Genomic DNA, 22,883 nt, shown 5'->3' with positions numbered 1-22,883 from the left:
TTTTGTCCGTCGTCGTCCGTCGTCCGTTAACATTTGAACATTTTAAGCTTCTTCTCTGAAACCACTGAGCCAATTTCAACAAAATTTTGCATATAGCATCTATGGGTGAAGGGGAACAAAAATTGTGAATTTCATGGTCTGGGGCCTGGGGGTGGGGCAAAAACTACTAAAATTAGTGCAATCTTTAAAAATCTTCTTTTTGACTCCTGAACATCAAGCAGTCAAAATGTTGGTATGATTGTAATCAGCATTGAGTCCTCTACCAAAATTGTGAAATTCATGGCCCCAGGTTCAGGGGTTTTTATGCTAGGGCGGGGCTATATAGGTTATATAGTAAAAATGCATTATTTCTTTGAAATTCTTCCTTTCTGCTTCTGGGCATTAAATAAACTAACCAAGTGCATAGCTATGTTGAATAAGGCTGCCTCTTCCAAAATTGTGAATTTCATGGCCCCACAGTCAGGAGTTCTAGTGTTAGGGTGGGACTATAAAGATAATATAGTAAGAAATGAATTATTTCTATGAAAATCTTCTTCTCTGCTCCTTAGTATTAAATAAACTAACCAGGTAAATAGTTATGTTGAATAAGGCTGCCTCTTCCAAAATTGTGAATTTCATGGCCTCTGGATTGGGGGTTATGGTGTTAGGGTGGGGCTCTATTGATTATATAGTGAAAATGCATAAATTCTTTAAAAATCTTCTTTTCTGCATCTGGGTATTAAACCAATAAACTATGTACATATTTATGAAGAAGAAGGATGCCTTTTTGAGATTTGTGAATTTCAGAGCCCCTGGGTCAGGGCTTCTTGTGGTAGGGTGGGGCTTTAATGTTTATATAGTGAAAATGCAGGAATTCTTTGAAAATCTTTTCCTTTGTTCATAGGTATTATGCCAATTATCTTAGTACATATTTATGACGAAGAAAGCTGCTTCCAAAAATGGTTATTTCCTGGCCCCTGGGACAGAGGTACTTGGGGAGAGGGGGGTTACATAGTCAAAAATAATTTAATGCTGTGAAATCTGCACTTTGGTATTAATCAACAACATGATGAAATAAAATTTCCAAAATTTTGAAATATGTGGCCCCAGAGTTAGTGGTTCCTTTGGGATAGGGTGCTTAACTGATAAAGTGGAAATGTATTTTCTCTTTTGTTACTCTGGTCTACCACTGGGTATTAGTAAACAAAGTAAGCATGCTGAGTGTATATTAATGAAAAGCAATAGTGCCTCTTTCAAAATTGTGAAGTTCATGGCCTCTGGTTTAAAACATGAATCAAATTCAATTGTTGGAAAGTTGTTGCATGATACTCAGGTGACCTATAAGGCCCATGGGCCTCTTGTTATTTATATTGCTACATATTCTAAATTTTAAAATATTTATTGCAAATACAAAGAAAGGATAGAACAGGCGTATATGTAATACAAAATGATATTTAATAAATATAATCTTTAAAATGAAACATATGGAAACGTCCAAGATCAGTATACAAGATCAAAAATCCATAAAGCAATACAAAATAAGAGCAGAACAAAAATGGACCTCCAGAGCATCAGAGGTGGAATCAAGTATTGAACATCAAATGTTATAGAAAAACAAATCTTAAAATCATCAATTCCTCCATTTTGTAGAATTGTACACAAAAAATTTACAATGAATAGGAATATCTTCTGAAGAGTTTCTCGCAGCAAAACTTTCGAAGTTCATTTCTGAATTTTTTGTCAAAAAACCAATAAATGTATGGATTAGCAATGTGATTAAGAAGGTTGAAGCGGAGACAGAAATAGTACACGTTTAATTTAAACCCTCTCAAGTTCATTGTGGGGTTCACGAAAGTGTAGACCTGCGTAACCAATGACGTCAGATACGAAACTACGTAGACAATTATGATGACGAGAAACATGATGCTGATATTCCTCCGCGCTCTTTGTTCCCGGTTTCCGTCCGTTGTTAAGGTGTTCGTGGGTTCCTTTTGAGGAGTTCGCACAATATTTTGTGGTGAATCCGCCTTTGTTATTTTTTCAGCACTAAGATCCTGTGTTTCTTTAGATGAGATATCGGTGTTATCGTCTGGAATAATACTTACTCGATTTCGTTTGGGAGTGGGCAGCGTTTTATAGATAGTCTTGATCACAGGAATGTACAGAGCGGAAGTGACAATGATATTGATAAAAGAGAGAATGAGAAAAGTTCCAAAATACGGGATCATTACACTACTTCCGTTGGTGCCATCGTCAAAATGACACATATTTAATGAAGAGGGTCTATATATTCCACTTAATTTCAAAATTGGAGCGGAATACCCAACCGATATTAGAAATATAATTAATGTAGCAATTTTGCATGATTTTGTAGACATTTGCGGACCAAACGGACGACAGATGATTAAATACCTTTGCAAGGCGATCGCAAATATTAAGTGCGCCGACATCCCCCCTGTTAGAATGATTAAAAAACATAATGTTTTACATAAATTCTCGCCAGGGTATATGTAACGCATAGTGTTGTCAATGTGAAATTGAGTCACATTTGAAATGCATCCTGCAAGATCCACAATTGCCAGAATTGGAATGAAAAACCGAGAAGACGTTTTGTCCTGTATATATCTAAAGTACACCAAAATAACAACAGAGTTTCCGAATATTCCAAAGGCAGCAGCAATTAACTGTGCGATTGTATTGGAAAGCAATTTTTCGGAATATCTCTCAGATAGAATTCGTGCAAACTCCATATTCACATTTGTCTTTCACAAAAGACGTATTTTTATTTGAATTTTATTCCACTTTTTGACAAAGGGAAGTAAGAAAAGGGGAAAAGGAGACTCATAGCAGAATTACAATTAACGTATCACAAGCAGCTAATACAAGTATCATTAAAGACTTGGCAGAAGCGCATATGATTCATTTACACAAGTAAGGCTAGTATGATGAATAATAATGTTACATAATCTTACAATCATAATTTCGTAGTTCCTTCATTTTTTTTAACAAAATATGAAAAATAACAAAATTTACACATTGATAAATCTAACAAGTATTGAACTAGTAACGACGGCATAACGACGTCAGAAATATTCTTGCTTTGCAACGGCTGATAAAACCTTTCGCTATTTATATAGTAGTTTTATATAATCGTTTAAAAATTCATTTATGAAAAAGTTTTTTAAAAATTGAAGTTTTATTGTATTAAGTTTTGTTTTGATATTTTAGCTGCATCGATGATATTACTTTTGAATCAACCCTCCTATTTTCAGATTCATGTTATATTTTTCGGCACTCATTTTTAGACAGTGGCTATTTATAGCCACAGGCTATTGCTGCTGGTCTGGGCTTTTGAATAAACAACATGCAAACACACGGGGATCCTAGCGGAGATTTTTGCAGAGTCGAAATAATGAAAGTAGACTTGTTTCGATGATTGAAAATGAAATGTACATATTTAACACATACTTTCAAGTTATTTTGAAGACATTTCCTTGATGGACACAAGGCTTAATTCCTTATATTTGCCGTTCTCAATATTTCTCGCCACATAAATATTCATTGAATTATGCCGAACTACAACTAACTCGTACACCAACCGACTCGCATATTCGTATGCAAACTACAGCAGTCAATTCGTACATGATGTTTTCGTTTTTTTTCTCTCATGTGCTAAAAGTAATTTCGTACACATTGTGTTAGTTTAGAATTATAATTATTCTCAGAAAATTTGATGAAAAATATTTGTAGATAATTATTTCACTTTCTAACTCCGAAATCAAATAATTATAATTGCTAAACAACACAAGCGAAGCTGTTTATTAAACACTCTTTTTGTGAATTTTTTATTTAATAAAACTTAAGTAGTTTATTGTAATTTAACAGAGTCTTTTGATTGTTTGAATTAATTTCTAATATCTGTTTACAATGCCACAGACATAAGAAAAATGAATACATGTATTTTATATAAGAAAGAAGAAAAAAGAGACAGAAAATATTTTGTTATTTTGTTTCTTCTTTCTCTCTTTTTTCGAGCAGTATACGAGGGTTTGTCCTTTTAAATCGTGGACAAGGTTTTTCTCGAAAAATAATGGGCGCCATAAGATGAAATTATTAGCAAGTATTTAATTATCATATTTTAGCGTATCTGAATTCTTTTGATGAAATATAGACAAATATCAATATTTTATTAAGATGCTTTAATATCATACATGTAAGCATGTTAAAAAAAAATTAATTATACGCGTCAAGTTTTATTTCGAAATAAAAGTATCAAATAGATTTTGGTAAACATTATTGCATTTTTATTCACTATCTATTGTGTCGCGATCGTCTATTGGAAAATGACGTTTCTACGCAATGAAAAGCAGTCCAGTTTTTTTCATCTTTAGCGTACAAGGGAAATTGTAGTTTCCTAACCGAAATCGTTTTTTTGTCAAATCCATGGGCGTAACAAACAGCTATAGGAATAGCGAAAGACGCTGTCAATGTTGACAGCTAATTAATAAGATAGCCCATTGAGTTGAATGATAGTAAAATTATTGTCCATAACTTACATGAATCTTCACAAGGTTCCATTTGTGCGCGAGATTAGTTCCTGACTGTTATTTAAAGATTTAAGGGAAATTCAATTCTGTGCATCAAAGAAATTCCTTAATTTAAGTGGGAGTTATCTAACTTGTTTTTAGCAAAAAAAGGAATCGTGACGCTGCTTTAGACACTCATTATATAAAATCATAATTTGTTTATTTATGCATAGATATATTTGAAGTTTGCTTTGTATTTTTGATGAAAAATTTATACTTAAGAGTAGAGAACATTTTAGATCACAGTGAGAATTCATAACACTTTACTTTTTAGTACAAAAATATAAATTTATAAATTGAAATACACGTACATGTATTGTGAAAAAATGAAATAAACATTTATAATTTCTATATCATTTTACAAATTCTTACAACATTTTATCTTATTTAATGCCAGTCGCCATTTGACGTTGCGGGTTCGCTCTGAAAGTACGGACGTAAAGGTGTCCATCCGTACGTCGCGGATTCGACGCCCACTGCGGGACATGGAGATCCACACTTAATTCAGATTGATATTCCGTGTCGCAGTAACACTCAAAATGGACGGTAAACAAATAAAACCATTCAAACCACCGTCTTTCAGTACTCACAGTACTTTGATTTCATATATCTGCACATTTGTAATTAACCTTTCACGTATACTTCTTTTTAAATATTTTTCACTACTATTTATGTATAACCGTCTTTTTGATGTATGGTATTAAGATCACTTAAATATTTCCAAATATTATTTTTTTGTATTTATTAATATAAATATAAGGAATTGCTGTAGTTTGTTTGGTGCTCCAGTGACATTAATGACAGTTTGAAAAGTAGGATTATCTATCCCGTGTTTACCACTATCATTAATGCCCTTGAATACCAACAACTTAGACAGCGAATCCTTAAAAAAAAATCAACGCATAATATTTGGGTCGTAGAACTTTCTACTAGGCCTAGCCTCCTCGTGGAGAATTATTTTAAACCTCCGAGATACGGTGTTATCTTATTTTCCTTCATTAAAGATACTACAACAGCTAAATATTTTGCAATATATGTAAAACCACCGTCATTATTAATGAAAAATATAAACTATCAGTACCTAAATTATCCCTCCTTTTGATGGTACCTTTTTTGTAGATTTTTAGTTTTCCTCTTGTCAGTTGTATGTTCTTAATATTTGTCTTCTGCTTTGTTTGTCCAGTTAAAGTTGTTAGTCCAAGCCATGCTTTAGTTTACTTTGATTTGAAGAAATGAATGCGTGTTCAGTAAGCTAGGGATTTTTGGCTGAGGCTGATTTGAACTGCTTGCCAATAGATACAGCGAGTCTGCAAAAGTGTATTTGAACACAATCATCCCCTAACCCCAATCATAAACATGTAAAATGCCAGAATAGAAAAAAATGATTTCTTTGTTAATTACAACCATTTCTCTATTTAACATAATTATGTTACATTATATTATATTTTTATACTGTGATAAATTGTAGTCAACAATACTATCGGGAAGTACCTTATCAAGGTTACGAAATTCTGACCTGTCTAAATCAAACATTGATTAATATTGTGACCCTTCAAAACAGTTCGGATATTTTCTGTAATTTGTGAAATATGAATTCTGTAAAACAAAGTGAACGCGTGGAGAAGTTTTTAGTACAAAATTTATATAAATTTTGCGAGCGTATACTATTCAACAAAACAACCCTATAATGTTAAAATAAATATTGCAACTTTTACAATTTTGAAAAAAGGCAGAGGGCGTGGTAACAGAAAAGACTGGCTTTTCAACGATTTGTTTTAGGTAAAACTGGATAAAATAATTAGCATTTGTTAAGGAGCATTTTTATATTGTAAATTTTAATTTATTACGCATGATTTGCTTTCTATTAACAGATGTATGTTTTCTTAAACTAAGATTGGAAATTAAAGGACGTAACTGTATCTCTGGTATGTTAAAACACACTGTGAAAAATTACGCACTTTGAAAAAAAAATTACAAAGTGCGTTAAAATTTGGGACAAAGCTAACGCACTTTGAAAAAAAATATTTTTTTTCAAAGTACGTTAATATCGACCATATTGACGCACTTTGAAAAAAATGTAAAGATTAATCAATATTCCTTCAAATAATCGGTGTGGTGAATTACAGATCCTGGTTTGATAACTTTTTTATGATAAAGTCATTGTAGGACCTGAGATATTGACGTTTTAAATATTTAAGGTTTTGATAAAATAAAAGGGAAAATTAAAGGGTCTTGAAAAAAAGACTGACGATTGTTTAAGTTCATTAATTCGTTTCTTCTTTTTTTTTTTTAAATCTAGTCTTTGATGAGTAGGTGTAAAGGTGTATAGGGAGCACTAACAGAGGACAGCTTCAAGCAACTTGGCATTTATCATAATAAAAAGGGGCCAATTTGATTGTTCAAAACTATGAAAATTCTTTCTCTCTCATACGTTTTACTGTTCTTAAAAATTTCTAGTTTTCATCTGTTTTAATTAACTCATTTATTATTGAAAGTTTTCAACGTCCTACCAGTTAGGTAAATACACATGTACATAATTATATAAATGCTTTGAGTATAGCATAGACATCGAGACTGGACGAAGTGCCAGGGGAGGGGATGGGGGATAAGCCCCCCACTTATTTTGGAAAGATATATACATCGTATAAGCATTGAAAATGCAGCGTACCCTTTTTAAGTTTATTGCTCCCCTCCCCCGTTTGTTACCAACACCTATGTATTTAAAAGATAAAGATTTGGACTGAGGGATATTATACCCGTCTTCTCCTCTTTTCGACGGGAGTAAATCAATTCATTTTTGAGGTGAGGGTTAGGCTTAGTTTTTTGAACGATTCATAACAAATAAAATCTTTCCATGACTAAAATATGATTTTTTTTCAAAGTGCGTTAGGTGTCTCGATGGTAAAATATATTGATGTAGACTCTTAACGTACATTGAAATTTTTTTTCAAAGTGCGTTGAGTTGGTCCCAAATTTAACGCACTTTGAAAAAAATTTTCAAAGTGTGTTGATTTTTCCCCAATTTTAACGCACTTTGAAAAATTTTTTCAAAGTGCGTTGCCACACTGGTATCTCTTGGTTTTATATATTATTTATCATTCTCTTATGACTTCTACATTGCTTTCAATATGTTTAATAATAATAATAATAATAATAAAACTTTATTTAAAGAAGGTAACCTGGTTAGTGCATGCACTATTCTTCCCCAGGGCCTTCTATATACATTAATTACAAAGATATACAAGATACAATTCATCATATATAACAGTGATAGGCTCAAGGAATTACAATCACAAAATTATAAATAAAGTGTCCATGTACAGATATATGACAATCACAAACATTGTAGATACAATATCAAAAACGTATTATGCTCAAATAATTGTGCGACAGCTGATGATGTAATTTTCTACATTACGCTTAAATGTTCGTAGAGATTGAGAAAGTCTAATGTGTTGGGGAAGTTTATTCCATAAATGTACACCTGAGTACTGTAAAGAGGTCTTGAATAAGTTTGTACGAAATTTTGGTAATTTAAGATCATAATTAGTTTCAGATCGCAGGTTATAGGAAGTTGAAGAATGAAATTCAAATAAATTATGAAGATATTCGGGAGTCATTCCGTTGAACATTTTGTATAATAATATGTATTTGTACAAATCGACTAGCTCATAAATAGTTAACCATTTAAGTTTCTCAAATAGTGGTTTAGAAGAAGAATCAGGACTTGCGTCAAGAATAATCCTTGCTGCCCTTTTTTGTAATTTAAATAGTCTGTCCATGTCCTGCTTGGGGGCATTTCCCCAAACAGTCAAACAATAGTTAATAGATGGTAAAATATAAGCATTGTAATATAGTTTCCTGGTATGAAGAGGGAGAAATTTCTTAATCCTACGAAGAGTATATAACTTATAATTTATGGTTTTACAAACCGAATCAATATGATTCGCATACTGTAACTTATCATCAATATGTACACCAAGAATTTTTTCAGTTTTAACCATTTCAATTGTTTTGTCTGAGGCATAAAGTTGTAAATTTGGATTATTTAGTTTCGATTTTCTCTGCTGTGTTCCTATTAACATACATTTTGTTTTATCTACATTTAATACCATTTGATTTTGAGCACACCATTTCTCAATGTCACAAAGATCTGAATTTAGTGTATTTTCTATACATCTTGCATTATTATTATTAGAATACAGAGTAACATCATCAGCAAACATATCAACATTTGAATTGTTTACATATAAAGGAAGGTCGTTTATGTACAATAAAAATAAAAGTGGACCCAAAATTGACCCTTGTGGTACCCCTGCTGTGACGGGTAAAATATTGGAGACACATGTTCCAAATTTAACACACTGGGTCCTGTTGTAAAGATACGACTTAAACCACTTTATAGCTGTTTGGTCAAATTTATAATGGGTTAATTTCTCTAAAAGAATATCGTGATTCACCAAATCAAATGCTTTACTAAAATCTATAAATGTAATACCGATTAGTTCACCACAATCCATTGCATTAAGCCAACTTTCTGTTAGTTTTGTAAGGGAAGTTTGACAGGAATGAAGTTCCCTAAATCCCGACTGGGATTGTGTTAGTAGATCAAATTCATTAGTGAAATTTTGTATTAGCTTAGCTACATGTTTTTCTATCAATTTAGATATAGTTGGTAGAATGGAAATAGGCCGATAATTATTCGGGTCAGCTTTGTCACCTTTCTTAAAAATAGGTGTTACTTTGGCTTGTTTTAAATTTGTCGGGAAAATACCACTTACTATGCTAGCATTAATAAGATGAGTTATAGGTTTACATATATATTTAGCTGCGACTTTCAAAAGACGCGGCCCAATAAAGTCAATGCCAGCTGATTTATTGACATTTAGAGAATTTAACATGTTAAAAACTTCACTTTCCTCAATATGATGAATACTAAAGAATGTTTCCTCATCAAGCTTAGACCTAACAAAATTACATAATATATGAGGATCATAATCATGTTTTGGCATTTCCAAAAGAAGCTTCTTAGAGACATCCGTAAAGTGGTTATTAAAAGTATTAGCAATATCCTGTAGATTATCAACAATTTCCCCATTAGAAAAAACATGCGATGGAGTTATGTTCTTTGAATTAGATGTTAATTGATTAAGATAATTCCACATTTCTTTGGGATTTGAACTCTGTTCAATCGCTGTTTTATAGTAAGAAGATTTTGATTTGTCTATAAGAAGACTGACTTTGTTTCGATAAAGTCTAAAGTTTATAGATATATCAAAATCATAAATTTTTATAAAGGTCATTCAGATGATTACAATAAGCGATATTTAAGACACATAAAACCGTGGTATTTTTTCCTAATGCCTGGCAAAGTACCCTAATTTTTTTTGGTGAGGAAAACATGTTTAAGTACCTAGACGTCAATGACAATTTCTTGGAAAAAATTATATATTTTGTCTGACCTTAAAAAAAAATGTGTTGAAGTTATTTTGATTAAAAAAACGCGTAATGCTCAAACATATACATGTATCAAAAACGTACAAAAATACTACAAGTAAACACAGTTTATAATCAGTATCAATATTCTTTAAAATTTGATGCAATGTAATCTTTGATATATGCAATACTTTACGGAGTTACCTTTCTTTTCTCATAAAGTTGTTAGAAATTTCTCTAACCAACGGAACGCCTACAGGGCGTAACACAGTAACAGCATAGTTTATTTATATGTCGCATTTGATTTAACGCTTCGCTGTTTATGAAGCGTTTACTGTCCCCTATTATGTTTTATCGTATAACATAAGTTAAAACAACCTTCTTTCCTTACATATAAGAAATACATATACCTCTTTTTAATATTAGGAATTCAAACTACGACTAATCATTAAAACAAGAGGCCCACGGGCCTTATAGGTCACCTGAGTATCATGTAACAACTTTCCAACAATTGAATTTGGTTTGTGTTTTAAACCAGAGGCCATGAAATTCTGAAAGTTTGGAAAGAGGCACCATTGCTTATCATAATTATAAACTAAGCATGCTTACTCTGTTTACTTAATACCCAGAGGTAGATCAGAATAACAAAGAGAAAATGCACTTGTACTTTATAACCAGTTGTGCACCCCAACCCAAAGGAACCACTGACCCTGGGGCCACATATTTAAAAATTTTGGAAATTTTATCATAAATTTCATTTCATCATAAATGGTTGATTAATACAGAGCAGATTTCAAAGCATTAATTTATTTTTAGACTATGACCCCCCCGCCCCCGAGATACCCTTGACCCAGGGGGCAGGAAATTAACCATTTTACTAGATGCACCTTACTTCATCATAAATATATAAACTTGGATCATTAGCATAATACCCAGGAACAAAGAAAACGATTTTCAAAGAATAAATGTATTTTCAATATGTAATCAAAAAAGCCCTCTCCCCCTTACACCAAATGGCAAAACCCCTGAAACAAGGGTCAAGAAATTCACAAATTTGAATGAGGCATTATAACTATATACTAAGTTAGTTTATTTAATACCCAGGAGCAGAGAAGATTTTCAAAAATTTAATGCATTTTCACTATATAATCAATAGAGCCCCGCCCTAGCACCAGAACCCCTGACCCTGGGGCCATAAAATTCACAATTTTGGATGAGGCACTCTTGCTCATCATAAGTATGTACTTAATTAGTTTATTTTATACCCAGGAGCAGAGAAGAAGATTTTCAAAGATTTAATGCATTTCCACTATATAATCAATAGAGCCCCACCCTAGCACTAGAACCCCTGACCCTGGGGTCATGAATTTCACAATTTTGGTAGAAGACTCAGTGGTCATTACATTCACACCAACAGTTTGCCTGCTTTTTGTCCAGGAGTAAAGAAGAAGATTTTTTAAACATTTGTTTAATTTTAGTGATTTTGGCCCCACCCCTCAGGCCCCGGGGGGGGGGGGGGGGGGGCGGGGACAATAAAATTCACAATTTTTGTTCCCCTTCACCCATAGATGCTGTATACCAAATTTGGTTGAAACTGGTTTAGTGGTTCCAGAGACGCTGAAAATGTTCAAATGTTAACACACGATGGACGACGGACGTCGCACGACGAAAACGGATAGCAATAGGTCACCTGAGTGACTCAGGTGACCTAAAAATACATCTATCTGAAATGCATTGTTAATTTTTTTTATTATTATTTAATTCAGTTCTCTATTATACTATTTTTTCTTAGGGATATACATGTGTACATGGCACCTGAAACGAAAATGCATACAAGACATAAAATAAAACAAGCAAATGACAATACCTCTTCATAATTTAATTCAATTATCATTCAAATTTTTTTTTTGAAACAAAAAGAATTGTCTATTGTTCCAAACAATACTTTTTTAAAAATCACTTTTTGAAAACAGACGAATAATCCATCATTGCAGATAGGAAAATGGAAAGAGGAATACTTAATAATCTAGAATTGATTTACATATCATTTATAGTTTTAAATTTTGGTTCATGAAAGAGTAATGTAATCTTTAATTCATACCATTAAACAAAGAGTGTAAACAAGTCTTTGCTAAAATGAACACATTTCTATCATCAGAATTCAAAAATTACAGTAATGATACATCCCCCAGCTTATAAATGTCAATTTCAGAAGAATCGAATAAAATCCATATCGTCCCATTCTTACTGTACGCAATCTTGGTGATCTCATTGCGTCTGTTAGTTTTACAAATATTGTGTATAAAGTCACCATTACTGTCCAGTAAGTCAATGGACTGACCATGTCCACAAAGTAAATGACCAGGTTTGTTGAAAACCGGAGTTATTATTCCGACCTTGTCTATGTCGACCGTGCATTTCAGATTAAAATCTTTGTTTAAAATGTACAAATGACTGGAAACTTCCAAGGGATCAACATTTGTGAAAATGAAGTTTTCGCTACTATTCTGATACAAACTCGATTGAGGATGTTGCAAGTTGGGGCTTGTACCTGTTAATCTCCAATTACCAAGGAAATCTCCTTTTTTAGTGTATTGAAAAAAAGGACCAAATGAACATTGAACAAGATAATTACCAGATAGCATAAAACATACACGGCAATTATCAGTGGAAAGTTCAGAAATATCAAACAACTTGCGGACCACGCCATTCTCCCCAGCAGCTATTACTAGTGAATTTTCCGAAACAAATACAGCCTCACCGTCGTCATTAACTTGTTATGTTACTAACATATAATCCAGAGGCATACTCTTCAGGTATTTTAATTTCTTTGTTGATACCGACGTCACTAAGAAGATATAACGTGTAGACAAATGGTTTCTCAAAGGAACGATTGAACGAGACTGGGTTAAAGTTAGGAACCAACATCCAACATTTGTTGTCCGTCGTTACAAGCATGGAGAAGTGAGATACGGGTGAGGAGGACTTGAATTTTATAGTTGTTGCTGTTGATTTGTTTGTTGTGCACGTTGATGTATCGATCGTAATAGTCTGACTACAGTTATCATTCAAGCCTGTAACAGAATGCAATTTATATATTTCACATCTTTAGGATTTTTTTACTACTTTAAATGCATTTCTTTAAAATTTCAATAACCAAATAGAAAAAAATAAACAAAATGATTGAAATTATCATTCGTCGTACAATTACTGATTGATGATGTTTCCTTTTCCTGATGTAATCTCAGCTCTGTCGATTTCAACTCTTTCAGAATACATGTATCAGATTTAATCGCTGTTAGTCCCTCTACGATTTCTGATGAGTGGCAAGTAAGAAAAGAAATTCCATTTTTAATTACGCCAAAATTTAGTGATCATATTTTAATTCATAAATATAAAAAGAAAAAAACAAGCACACTTGTAAAAGGGGTTTGGATGACTTTGGACCCCCTTGTCAGGTTGATACGAAGAGTCAATGAAACAAAGGACCCCCCCCCCCCCAACTTACACAAGTCATCCATACACACACAAAATGTACTTCACGTTTGAGGAAGTATACGGTTTTTTTTTGGGGGGGGGGTCAATAAATTTCTAAGTGGGTTGGATTATTTAGTCCCCTACCGGTTAAACTGGGGGGGGGCTATAGTTTTCCTCTGATTCTGTCCGGACGGCATCCGTCCGTGTGTCTGTCCCACTTGAGAGATCTTCCTCAAATAAGGTTTGTCAATGAGAGAGAGAGAGAGAGAGAGAGAGAGATGGTAATTCCACTTACCAATTTTATTTTATATTTAAATAATGAAATAAAATTTGATTTCATCTGATTTTTCAGGTGTAAAGTATAACTTACCAGAAAATCTGGCTTCTAAGATTGCTTGCTTTTCTTCTAAACTTTCCAACCTCACTAAAATATATCATCAAGAGTTAATTGTATATTAAATTGTAGCCATTTGTACCATGCATTTTGCATTTAGCAAGAGGATAGCTGTTAAAATTGATCAAATTTGTCAAATTCAACTACATGATAATGAGGATTGATTTTCTAGAAATAACTCTTACAATACATCTTGAAGAGGTATAAGGGAGACCAATTTTTGAAGTAAAGACGCAGGTAGAGAATAATCCTTATTATAAAAACTAATGAGGAAAAAATAGAAGGAAACGCAAAAAAAAAATTCTTTTGTTTATAGAGTTATTTTTAAACTTATAAAAATAAATTCATATTTTCAGATGTACTAGCTATTATCCATTACCTAGTGTTAGTTGTTTTTACAAATGTCATTATAAATTTTTGCTGCACATCCTGTTAAATGTACTTACCTCTTTTAGCCTTTGCTTCCTCTTTTATATTGATATGAAACAGAAAAGACATGCATACATTATATAAATTGATTACAGTTGAGATATTTCACATCTACTTAAGTCATTCAGTTGAAATTTAATTTAGACTTAGAAAAGCATATTTACCTTCTACGACATCGATTCTCTCTAAAAATTAAGAAAGAAAAGGAATATCATTTTTTGGTACAATTCTAAATGATAATTGATGGTCACATTTTGAAAGGAGTATTTTAATCAATCGATCTTGACTTACCTCGTTTAACTTTCAGTTCCCCTAAAAAGACATAAAATAGGATGTGAGAAAATATCTTTTTCCGAAAAAATATATACATGTATAGCAATTTTTTGTTGCAAATAATGCATGTTAGAGTGATAAAATATGTTCTCATATGAAATGAATCAACAAAAACAACAAATAATCATTATTGCCAACATAACAACGACCAAAAAAGGAACAATAGGCCCAATAGCCACATTGCTCACCTTAGCAATGTTGCTAGGAAAAAGCTGAAATCATTATCAAAAAGTTTAAATCTTAAAGGGGAGGGGTCTGTGTTTTGAACAAATTTGAATACTTGAATCTACACTAAGTAAGGATAAATTTTTAAAGTACGGCCCTACCTTAAATGAAAATAATGATTAATAGATAGTTATATTCACCAGTACATCTCCGAATTTGAGCCACATATTCCTTGGATTTGGTCGGGTTCAAATCACAGTCATATATATGGTCTATTCCTCTTTCATATCTATCGCTGCCGATAACCTCTTTCTCAATCTCAACAACCGTCGTTCTTAACTCTCTCCAGTAATCCTCGAATTCCACGTCATCAACAGTACCATTGGTAGAGTGTCCAGAGATGGAATTTCGTAAAATGCGGATCCTTTCTATGCATGCAGCCAAAGAAAAGTCAGATGGACGAGGTTGATTTCCCCAACCTGCTATATGTGTTGGAATATTACATAAATTGCGCAAGATCTTGTAGAGTAACGATATATCAAGATCTCTGGATCTTATTGGCGGAACAATACAAGTAGAAGAATGTGGAGGATAAAGTACGTCCTTTTCCTGTTTATTCGTTATTTTTTCCAGTTCCGATTTATTCTGGTCCAATTCTGTTCTTAAATTGGCTGGTTTTATATAATGGCTGAGTATATCTCTCATGACGTCACTACAGATTGTTACCAGGAACTGACAGAGTCGCGCGAAATTTTCTGTAGATTTTTTGGGGTCATAGTATAACACTGAGGGGCTAGGTGCATCTCCCATGATAACTTCTATGCCGTTTTCTTTTGAAACACTAATCTCTGAAAAAAAACATTAAATTGAAATTAAATTTAATCTGAGATCTAAACACTTTTAAAAATATTGATTCTAAAAGTTATCTTAATATTTGCGTCTTTATTTTTTCCCCCAAATTGTATTTGTTTTTAATTTTGGTGTTATAAAATTAAGAAAGGTATTTATTATTAAATTATTCTATTAATTTTGGAAGATTAGAAGAAAACTATCCCTTTGCATTATCTAATACAAGCACAAAAATTATTTGAGTTTAGAATAATATGGCCTTACGTTGCCCAGTATTTTAATTTTTTGTTTTAATTTTTTTTATTGAAGATACATGTACATTGACAACCATTAATTAAGAATAAAACAATTAGACACTTTGTAAGACAGTTATGCCCCCTCCCCCAAATAATTAGATTTTTTTCTTAAAATCCGTCCGAGGGACATACATGTAACACTGACAAAAATGGCTCGATCGTGAGATCCCTATACCAAATGTCATTTTAATATGTACAGCCTCTGCAAAGAAAATGAGCAAAAACTGTATACAGATGAATTTTTTCAAAGTCCAAGTTCTAAGCAAAACTTTGTCCAAAATGGTCTGATCGTATACCCAAAACGAAATTTGACCTAGACATTCTTATGATGAATCTGTATACCAAATTTCATTTCAATATGTGCAACCTCTGAGAAGAAAATGAATGTCAGTAAATTGATGGTGGACCGACAGACAGCAGCAAAGCAATATCCCCTTCCTCTTCGAAATGGGGGGGGGGCATAAATATTACAGCTTTATGAAAAATTGCAGGAATTTTATCTATTGAATTTGCACAAATAATTATTAAATCGTTGACAATTCAACTTTTAAGACGAATGTGATTTTATTGTCAAAAACTTGGTGGGCCTATTTAATCATGCAGGTGATTTTTAAAGGAACATTTTGTGGGTCGTATTTATCATCTGTTATCGTCTTGTGTAGTGTTATTAATTCTACTATTAATATTTGGTGCGGATTTTTAAAACCGTATGTAGTTTTTTTTTTTTTTTTTTTTTTTTTTTTTTTTTTTTTTTTTTTGCACGCATGCATACAGTACATTTTGTATTAGTTAGTACCACTACGTGAACGATCTGCTATATGATTTACGATATATATCGTCAATTCTCATTACATGACTGTATATATATCGGGTTCATATGTGGGTGTTGCTAAAACGCGGAACGGAAAACGGAACGGAACGGAAAACAGAAAATATTTCTCAAGCAAATAACAAAGATTCGATATTAATGAGATAACGAGCAATATTCTTGTTGTAAAAGTCACTTCTAATAAAAATTTATTGTAAACTATTATATATTTGTGAGTCATACACACATACAAAATGGTACTGAAATTCGACCCCCCCCCCCCACTTACACACACAAACCATTGGCGTCGGAAGAAAATTGAAAAAATATACCTTCAAAAAAAAACCTGGCAAGCAAAAAAAAAAAAAGGAAATGTCTATTTTCCGAACTCAAAAATCCTATTTCGTAGGGGGGGGGGGGGGGGGGGGGGGGGGAGAGTTCGAACTTCAATACCATTTTTTTTCCAAACACAACCACTTTCCCCATTCTTAACCTATACTGCAACGTGTCTGTGGAAAGTGGGGAGGGGGGAACAATGTTCAATGTCTATACTAAGTGTATATTTGGAAAAAAGAGGGGGCTAAGACACCCCCCCCCCCCCCCCCGGTTCCGAGGCCTATGCAAACACACACACAAAATTGGATTTTCGTGTTTGGGCAAAGGACATTTCCTCCATTTTTGCTCGTCAAATTTGTTATATGTTTGTAATTTTTTCTGACCCCCACCCCCTCTTTCAATTTGTTTCCAATGTCAATGTCTGTAAAGACAAAAATAACTAGTTATGATATTCAGATTATGCACGCAGTGTCGAATTCGCGAATGATGAAAGAGGGAGTGGCAGTTTCGGGTCTGTCTAGGGACCCACAGCCACATTAAAAATTGATTTATTAAACCTTATGTATATTTTGGAGTAAAAAAAAAAAGGGGGGGTTCAGACCTAATCACAGCTTATAAGACTTTTCTGATGAGTGGGATTTTTTACGGGTTCATTCATAAACAACAACCCCCCCCCCCCCCCCCCCAAACATATGTACCTCAAACAAAAAACAAACAAAATTTAAGTTTAAATTGAAAGATTCTGCATTATATCTTCCAAATGAAAGATTTCCAACTTTGTCTATCCAGAAAACGACTCTATTTTGAATAAAATTTAACAACCAGTGAGTATGAGAGATGTTTATTCGAGCTTGCCGTTAAGATTTTCACTAAACGTGATCTTAATATCTCTTTTACATTTTATTTCTCTTTCCGTGGTTCAATAAGATATCAAATATTGCCCCCCCCCCCCCCAGTCATAACCTTTTTACTACGGAAATGTTCATTCAAGATCACATCCTCACTTTTTGTGAATGTAATTAATTTAGTAAGTTGGTGTAAAAAAATAGTACTGAAAGATGTTGAAGTTGAAACTTATCCGCCCGCCCGAATCAAACAATTGTTTTCTTTTTGTGTTTTATGCCCCTCCTGAATCAAACAACTGTCTTCTTTTTGTATTTTTGCTTGTCAAATACTTTTCAAGTTCGTTTACCCCCTCCCCCTTTTCAAATTCGATTCTAGGTGAGTGCTATGCTAGCGATTTTCGTAAATAAGAGATGAGCATGACAAATTCAACTTTTATTTAATAGTGGGGGATTGAATGTGTACAAGATATATCGTTTATGATAAAATTTGTGCATTTTAAATGATTTAATCCAAAATAATATATTCCGTTTTCCGTTCCGTTCCGTTTTCCGTTCCGTTTTCCGTTCCGCGTTTTAGCAACACCCTTCATATGTCGATCGCAGTACATTCCAAAAGTTCGGATGCATAGGTTATATCCTTTTTGTTGAAGGACTATCTGCCTGTCGTCTAAATATGTTGACCTTTGATATATCCGTTGGGAAAAAATTATTTGTGTAAAACGTAAATAAAAAATTTATATTCCCGTTTTTATTTTATTTTGACCATTGAATTTATTATATAGTATAAGACATATTTAAAAAAATCCTAAGTTTGTGTTATTATTTAGTTTTCATGTAGAAATACACAGAAATAAAAATTGAAGTCTGAATCAACTACAAGCTTCCATGTTTTCCAATACCGCAATATACAATCAGACTCTCCAATGTAGGAAGTAATTAATGACTTCATGTTTTAAAAATAGATTACAAATTAAACGATGCAAGCTTAGACTAAAAGGTTTGGTCATCGATAGGTTTATGAATATCATATATAAAGGTTAAAGTAAAAATTTGGAATCACTCTTTTTTATGCAAAAGAATTAAGTTCGATATAAAGAGACACCAGTATATATTTTTATATTTACAAGACATTAATTAATATTTACAAAACATAGTGAATTTAAAGTACATGTAATAAAAAGATTACCTGAAGTACAAAGGAATAACCCAAGCAGATCTGTACGATAAACATGCAAACTTTCCAATCGCTAAATTTATATTTTGCAATTTCCTATTACTAAATATACATTATTAGTAATTTTAGAAAAGGGGAATCCCATTGTCATATGGTAAAATGTTGAGTGGAGTTAAATTGTGCAGCATCCAGGAGTCTGTATTTTTAGCGAAGCGAAAGGTTTATTAACTTGTTATATATGCAGTCTCTTCAATGGCTAGCCGTTGTGGATTTAAGAAAAAAGAAAAAATGGATTAAAATGAAAAAAAAAATTGAGGTGAATTTTCTTGAGAAAAAAAATGTAGTAATTTTACCAAATAAAATATATCTTTCTGAAATTCATGATAAATAATTTGATTTACTATAACGAAAAAATTGAATCACTATTATTAATTATAAAATTTTTTGTTAGGGAAATAAGAAACAATATGCTTTAAAAATATTATGCTTTTGCAAACAAGAAGAGAAATACTGTATTGCCTGCTCATATATTGACTACTTTTTTTTTAATTAATCCTCTTTTTGGGGGTTTAATTTAAAATTTCATACATTTGAAAAGTATACTTTATGATTTCCTATGTGAATTAACACGGAAAGATAACTTATTGATTTACTTTGACATTTAAGGGTGTTGCTAAAACGCGGAACGGAAAACGGAAAACGGAAAGCGGAATGGAACGGAAAACGGAAAATAAATGTCAAGCAAATATCCTAGACAGATCATTCTATATAATTCGTGCCAAAAAAACAAAAAAACAAAACAATAATCCTGATATAAAAGTCATATCTACTGAAAATTTATCGTTAAACATGATATACTCATGAATTATGCACCCCTAACTTAAGAACTGGCACTTGTACTTGCTATGGTCAATAAAATATATACTAACTAGATTCATATTCTGAGTATCCATCAGAACGTTTCGTACAAATACATTTTTTTCTTTAAAAAATGAGAGCCCATTCATAAAGAGAAATATGGTCTTGAATTGAGGAAAAGGACTACTGGTACATGTGTATCCATGTACTGATATACATACATGTACATATGTGTAAAGACAAAATAAAAAAACAACTATTTTGACATTCAGCTTATGCATGCAGCTGAGAATCCAGGAATCTTGAAAGAAGGGTGCATGTGTGTAGTGTGCGGACGGGGTAGGGGCCAGCAGCAACACCAAAAAAAAGAATGATTTATTATTGTCACATTTACTCTACTTGTATGTTTTTATTTGTATAATACTCAGTTATCCTGTAGGTGACCTCTACTATTTTATCCTTTATGGAGCCTCAATTCTTCAAGTCTATTTAACGGGCACGGTTGAGTGAATCACTCTCTTTTCCTGCCGTGTTACGCTAGAACATGCACGGGTCTTTGATAATTCTGTAAATGTGTGAATTCCATCCTTAGCCAGTTAAATTTGAGACAATGTCAATAATATTTTCTAAGTACAAGTTTATTAGATACAGACACTCAGCTTCTGAGGTGAGTACGAGTTTTATTTATTCTTTCATTCAGTTTTTGTTAATTTCAAGGTCCTGGGTAACTTTGTTCAAATAGCATGTTTTTAATTGTGTTTAATATTCCGTAAATGTTGAAATTGTTCATTATGTTAAGCGTGTTTGTATAGTTTTCGTTTCTATAAATAGTTGTGTTGTAAAAGTTCGCTGGTTTTCAAGTATGGTGTTCCGTTAGTGTAACGTTTCAAAAACGTATCTAGTGTATATTTAAATATATCTCTGCTTGAGTATGTGTAGTGTTGAATAAGTGTAACGAGTAATTAAGTGCAAGTGTGTATAAAAACGCAGTGCTGCTATAGGCTATAGGCTATATGCTGTATGCTGTATGCTAAAAGCTATATGTTATAGGCTATTTGCTATGTGAAAAGTATGGTTAACCATTTGTGTAATAATTTGTGTAGTAACTTGTAGCTTAATATTGTGTATTGTTTCTTTATGAGTAGGTCCCAACCCGAGAGGGGAGTGTGCGCAACGAGGAACACTACGTGTACGATTCCAGTGAATTATTGTAGTTTTAAAAACAGAATATATATTTGAAACTCTTTGGACTTGTGTTTTATTGAGTATTCAATTAGAATGGATAACACGCTTGGTCATCCGGCAACAATTATTCTTGAAAAGTTATGAAATTGGCTTCAACAACAGTTGAGTAGATGAATATGATAAATCATTAAAGAATATGGCATGAAGAAGAGCCTTTCTTGAAATATGACATCATGGTACATTTTTAAGTTTAAAGCAGAAAAGCTTCAAAATGACTCGTTTTTCTGCTAATTTCCGCTTTAAATTTTGGATATATTGTGCAAACAGCCATGAAAAATCATACAGTGTATATCTCAAAATCTTTCCGGGCGTACGGTGGCAGAGTATGTTTTCTAAAAGAAAATTCCACTGAAAATTGATGTCTTCTGCAACTTTTTAAGAAAATACGGGAAAATGCACAAGTTAATGACGTCACAATTAGCATTTACGAGGTCATATGAGAAAAATCATTTGTGTATTCTTACTGCAAAGAATTCATATGATTCAGAAAGAATGAATTTTAATTTCTTAAATCATTTTTCATATTTTAGAAAACTATAGGGCTTTATTTGTATTGAAACTGTACCTTCTTCTTTATTTATTTGATAATTATCTGCTTCTGTGTATCAAGTTAACAGATTAAATGTTAATATGTGTTGAGAAAACATGGCTTTTTCTTTTAAAATACTAGTAGTGACTTTCATTGCCTTTGGTTCAGAATATGAACCCAATATAAAGTTGAAATATCAAACTCAGGTGACCTACAAGGTCTGTGGGCCTCTCGTGCAAGTAATTATTTTCAAATTGTATACTAGTAACATGCATATTTTGGACACTGTCTAGCCTAATTGGGACTTAACAATTATCCTTTTCATGAGGCCTTAACGAAAAGTAGGTCACAACGACCTACATTTGGAATGTCATAACTATATTTTAATAATTATTTCAGATATTAAGTTAATGAAAGTTTATCGTGAATACTTTTTGAATCCTTTAGTTGTATCTTAATATTTAAGATAATAAGAGGATTAGAACTACTTTTTAGTTGACTCAGTTTGTTGAAAGAAAGGTCTCAATGACTTACTTTTGGAATAGTAAAATCTAAAAAATTCAGATGTTTAGAATCTTGAAATCAGTCATCTTTGTCACAAGATGTATCTTTTTCTAGTAAATTTTCTGAATTTTAAACAAATGGAAATATTGAAATATTTTCGTTTGATCGTGTTGTTAATTGACATTTATCGTCTATAATCAGTAAAACATCAAAGTATGGAAAATGTGTCAGACTCTGTGGTATCTTTTAGTATACCAACCGCTTGAAAAGTGGGAAGGTATATGGTAATCGTGATGTCCGTTCGTCCGTCTGTTACGCTTTGGGGCACCAATTTCTTATCCGCAACTCCTCTTATACCACTGAATGAAATTTGATGACTTTCACATAATCTTTATTATATGTGGCCAATGTGACCTCTTATTTATCTTTTTGATCCGACACATAATTTAGGTTTCCCGTAACAAAACATGGACACCGTTTTTTTTAAATTCATATGGGAGGCGGGGTATAATTTAGTGAGCTCATTGCCCACAGTACTTTCGATAAGATGACATTTCGAAAGGTTTACGACAAGGACGACGCCAATATCACCGAAATGACAACAAACAAATTAAAAATCACTTGAGATTTCGACTAGGTG

The 22,883-nt window shown here is 32.6% G+C and overlaps 2 protein-coding genes across 2 annotated transcripts; both read right to left on the bottom strand.

The window, feature by feature from the left end:
* Positions 1–1,325: 1,325 nt before the first annotated feature.
* On the bottom strand, positions 1,326–2,875 carry LOC134246911 (cholecystokinin receptor type A-like). Its single transcript, XM_062729256.1, has one exon. It carries the CDS (start codon positions 2,727–2,729, stop codon positions 1,647–1,649), a length of 1,083 nt encoding a protein of 360 aa, XP_062585240.1. The 5' UTR covers positions 2,730–2,875; the 3' UTR covers positions 1,326–1,646.
* Positions 2,876–11,917: 9,042 nt separating this feature from the next.
* LOC134246913 (uncharacterized) lies at positions 11,918–19,172 on the bottom strand. Its single transcript, XM_062729258.1, has 8 exons — positions 19,120–19,172; positions 15,000–15,647; positions 14,593–14,613; positions 14,466–14,486; positions 14,319–14,339; positions 13,849–13,902; positions 13,207–13,317; positions 11,918–13,075 (listed from the first exon to the last, which is right to left on the bottom strand). The coding sequence occupies exons 2-8, from the start codon at positions 15,607–15,609 to the stop codon at positions 12,771–12,773; spliced, it is 1,143 nt and encodes a 380-aa protein (XP_062585242.1). The 5' UTR covers positions 15,610–15,647; positions 19,120–19,172; the 3' UTR covers positions 11,918–12,770.
* Positions 19,173–22,883: the final 3,711 nt, after the last annotated feature.

Source organism: Saccostrea cucullata, unplaced genomic scaffold (assembly GCF_032062105.1).
Source record: "Saccostrea cucullata isolate Sc308-1 unplaced genomic scaffold, CSIRO_AGI_Scuc_v1 ctg7747, whole genome shotgun sequence".
Taxonomy (NCBI): domain Eukaryota; kingdom Metazoa; phylum Mollusca; class Bivalvia; order Ostreida; family Ostreidae; genus Saccostrea; species Saccostrea cuccullata.
Note: the sequence above shows the minus strand (reverse complement) of the source record. Positions and strands in the feature narration are given on the sequence as shown.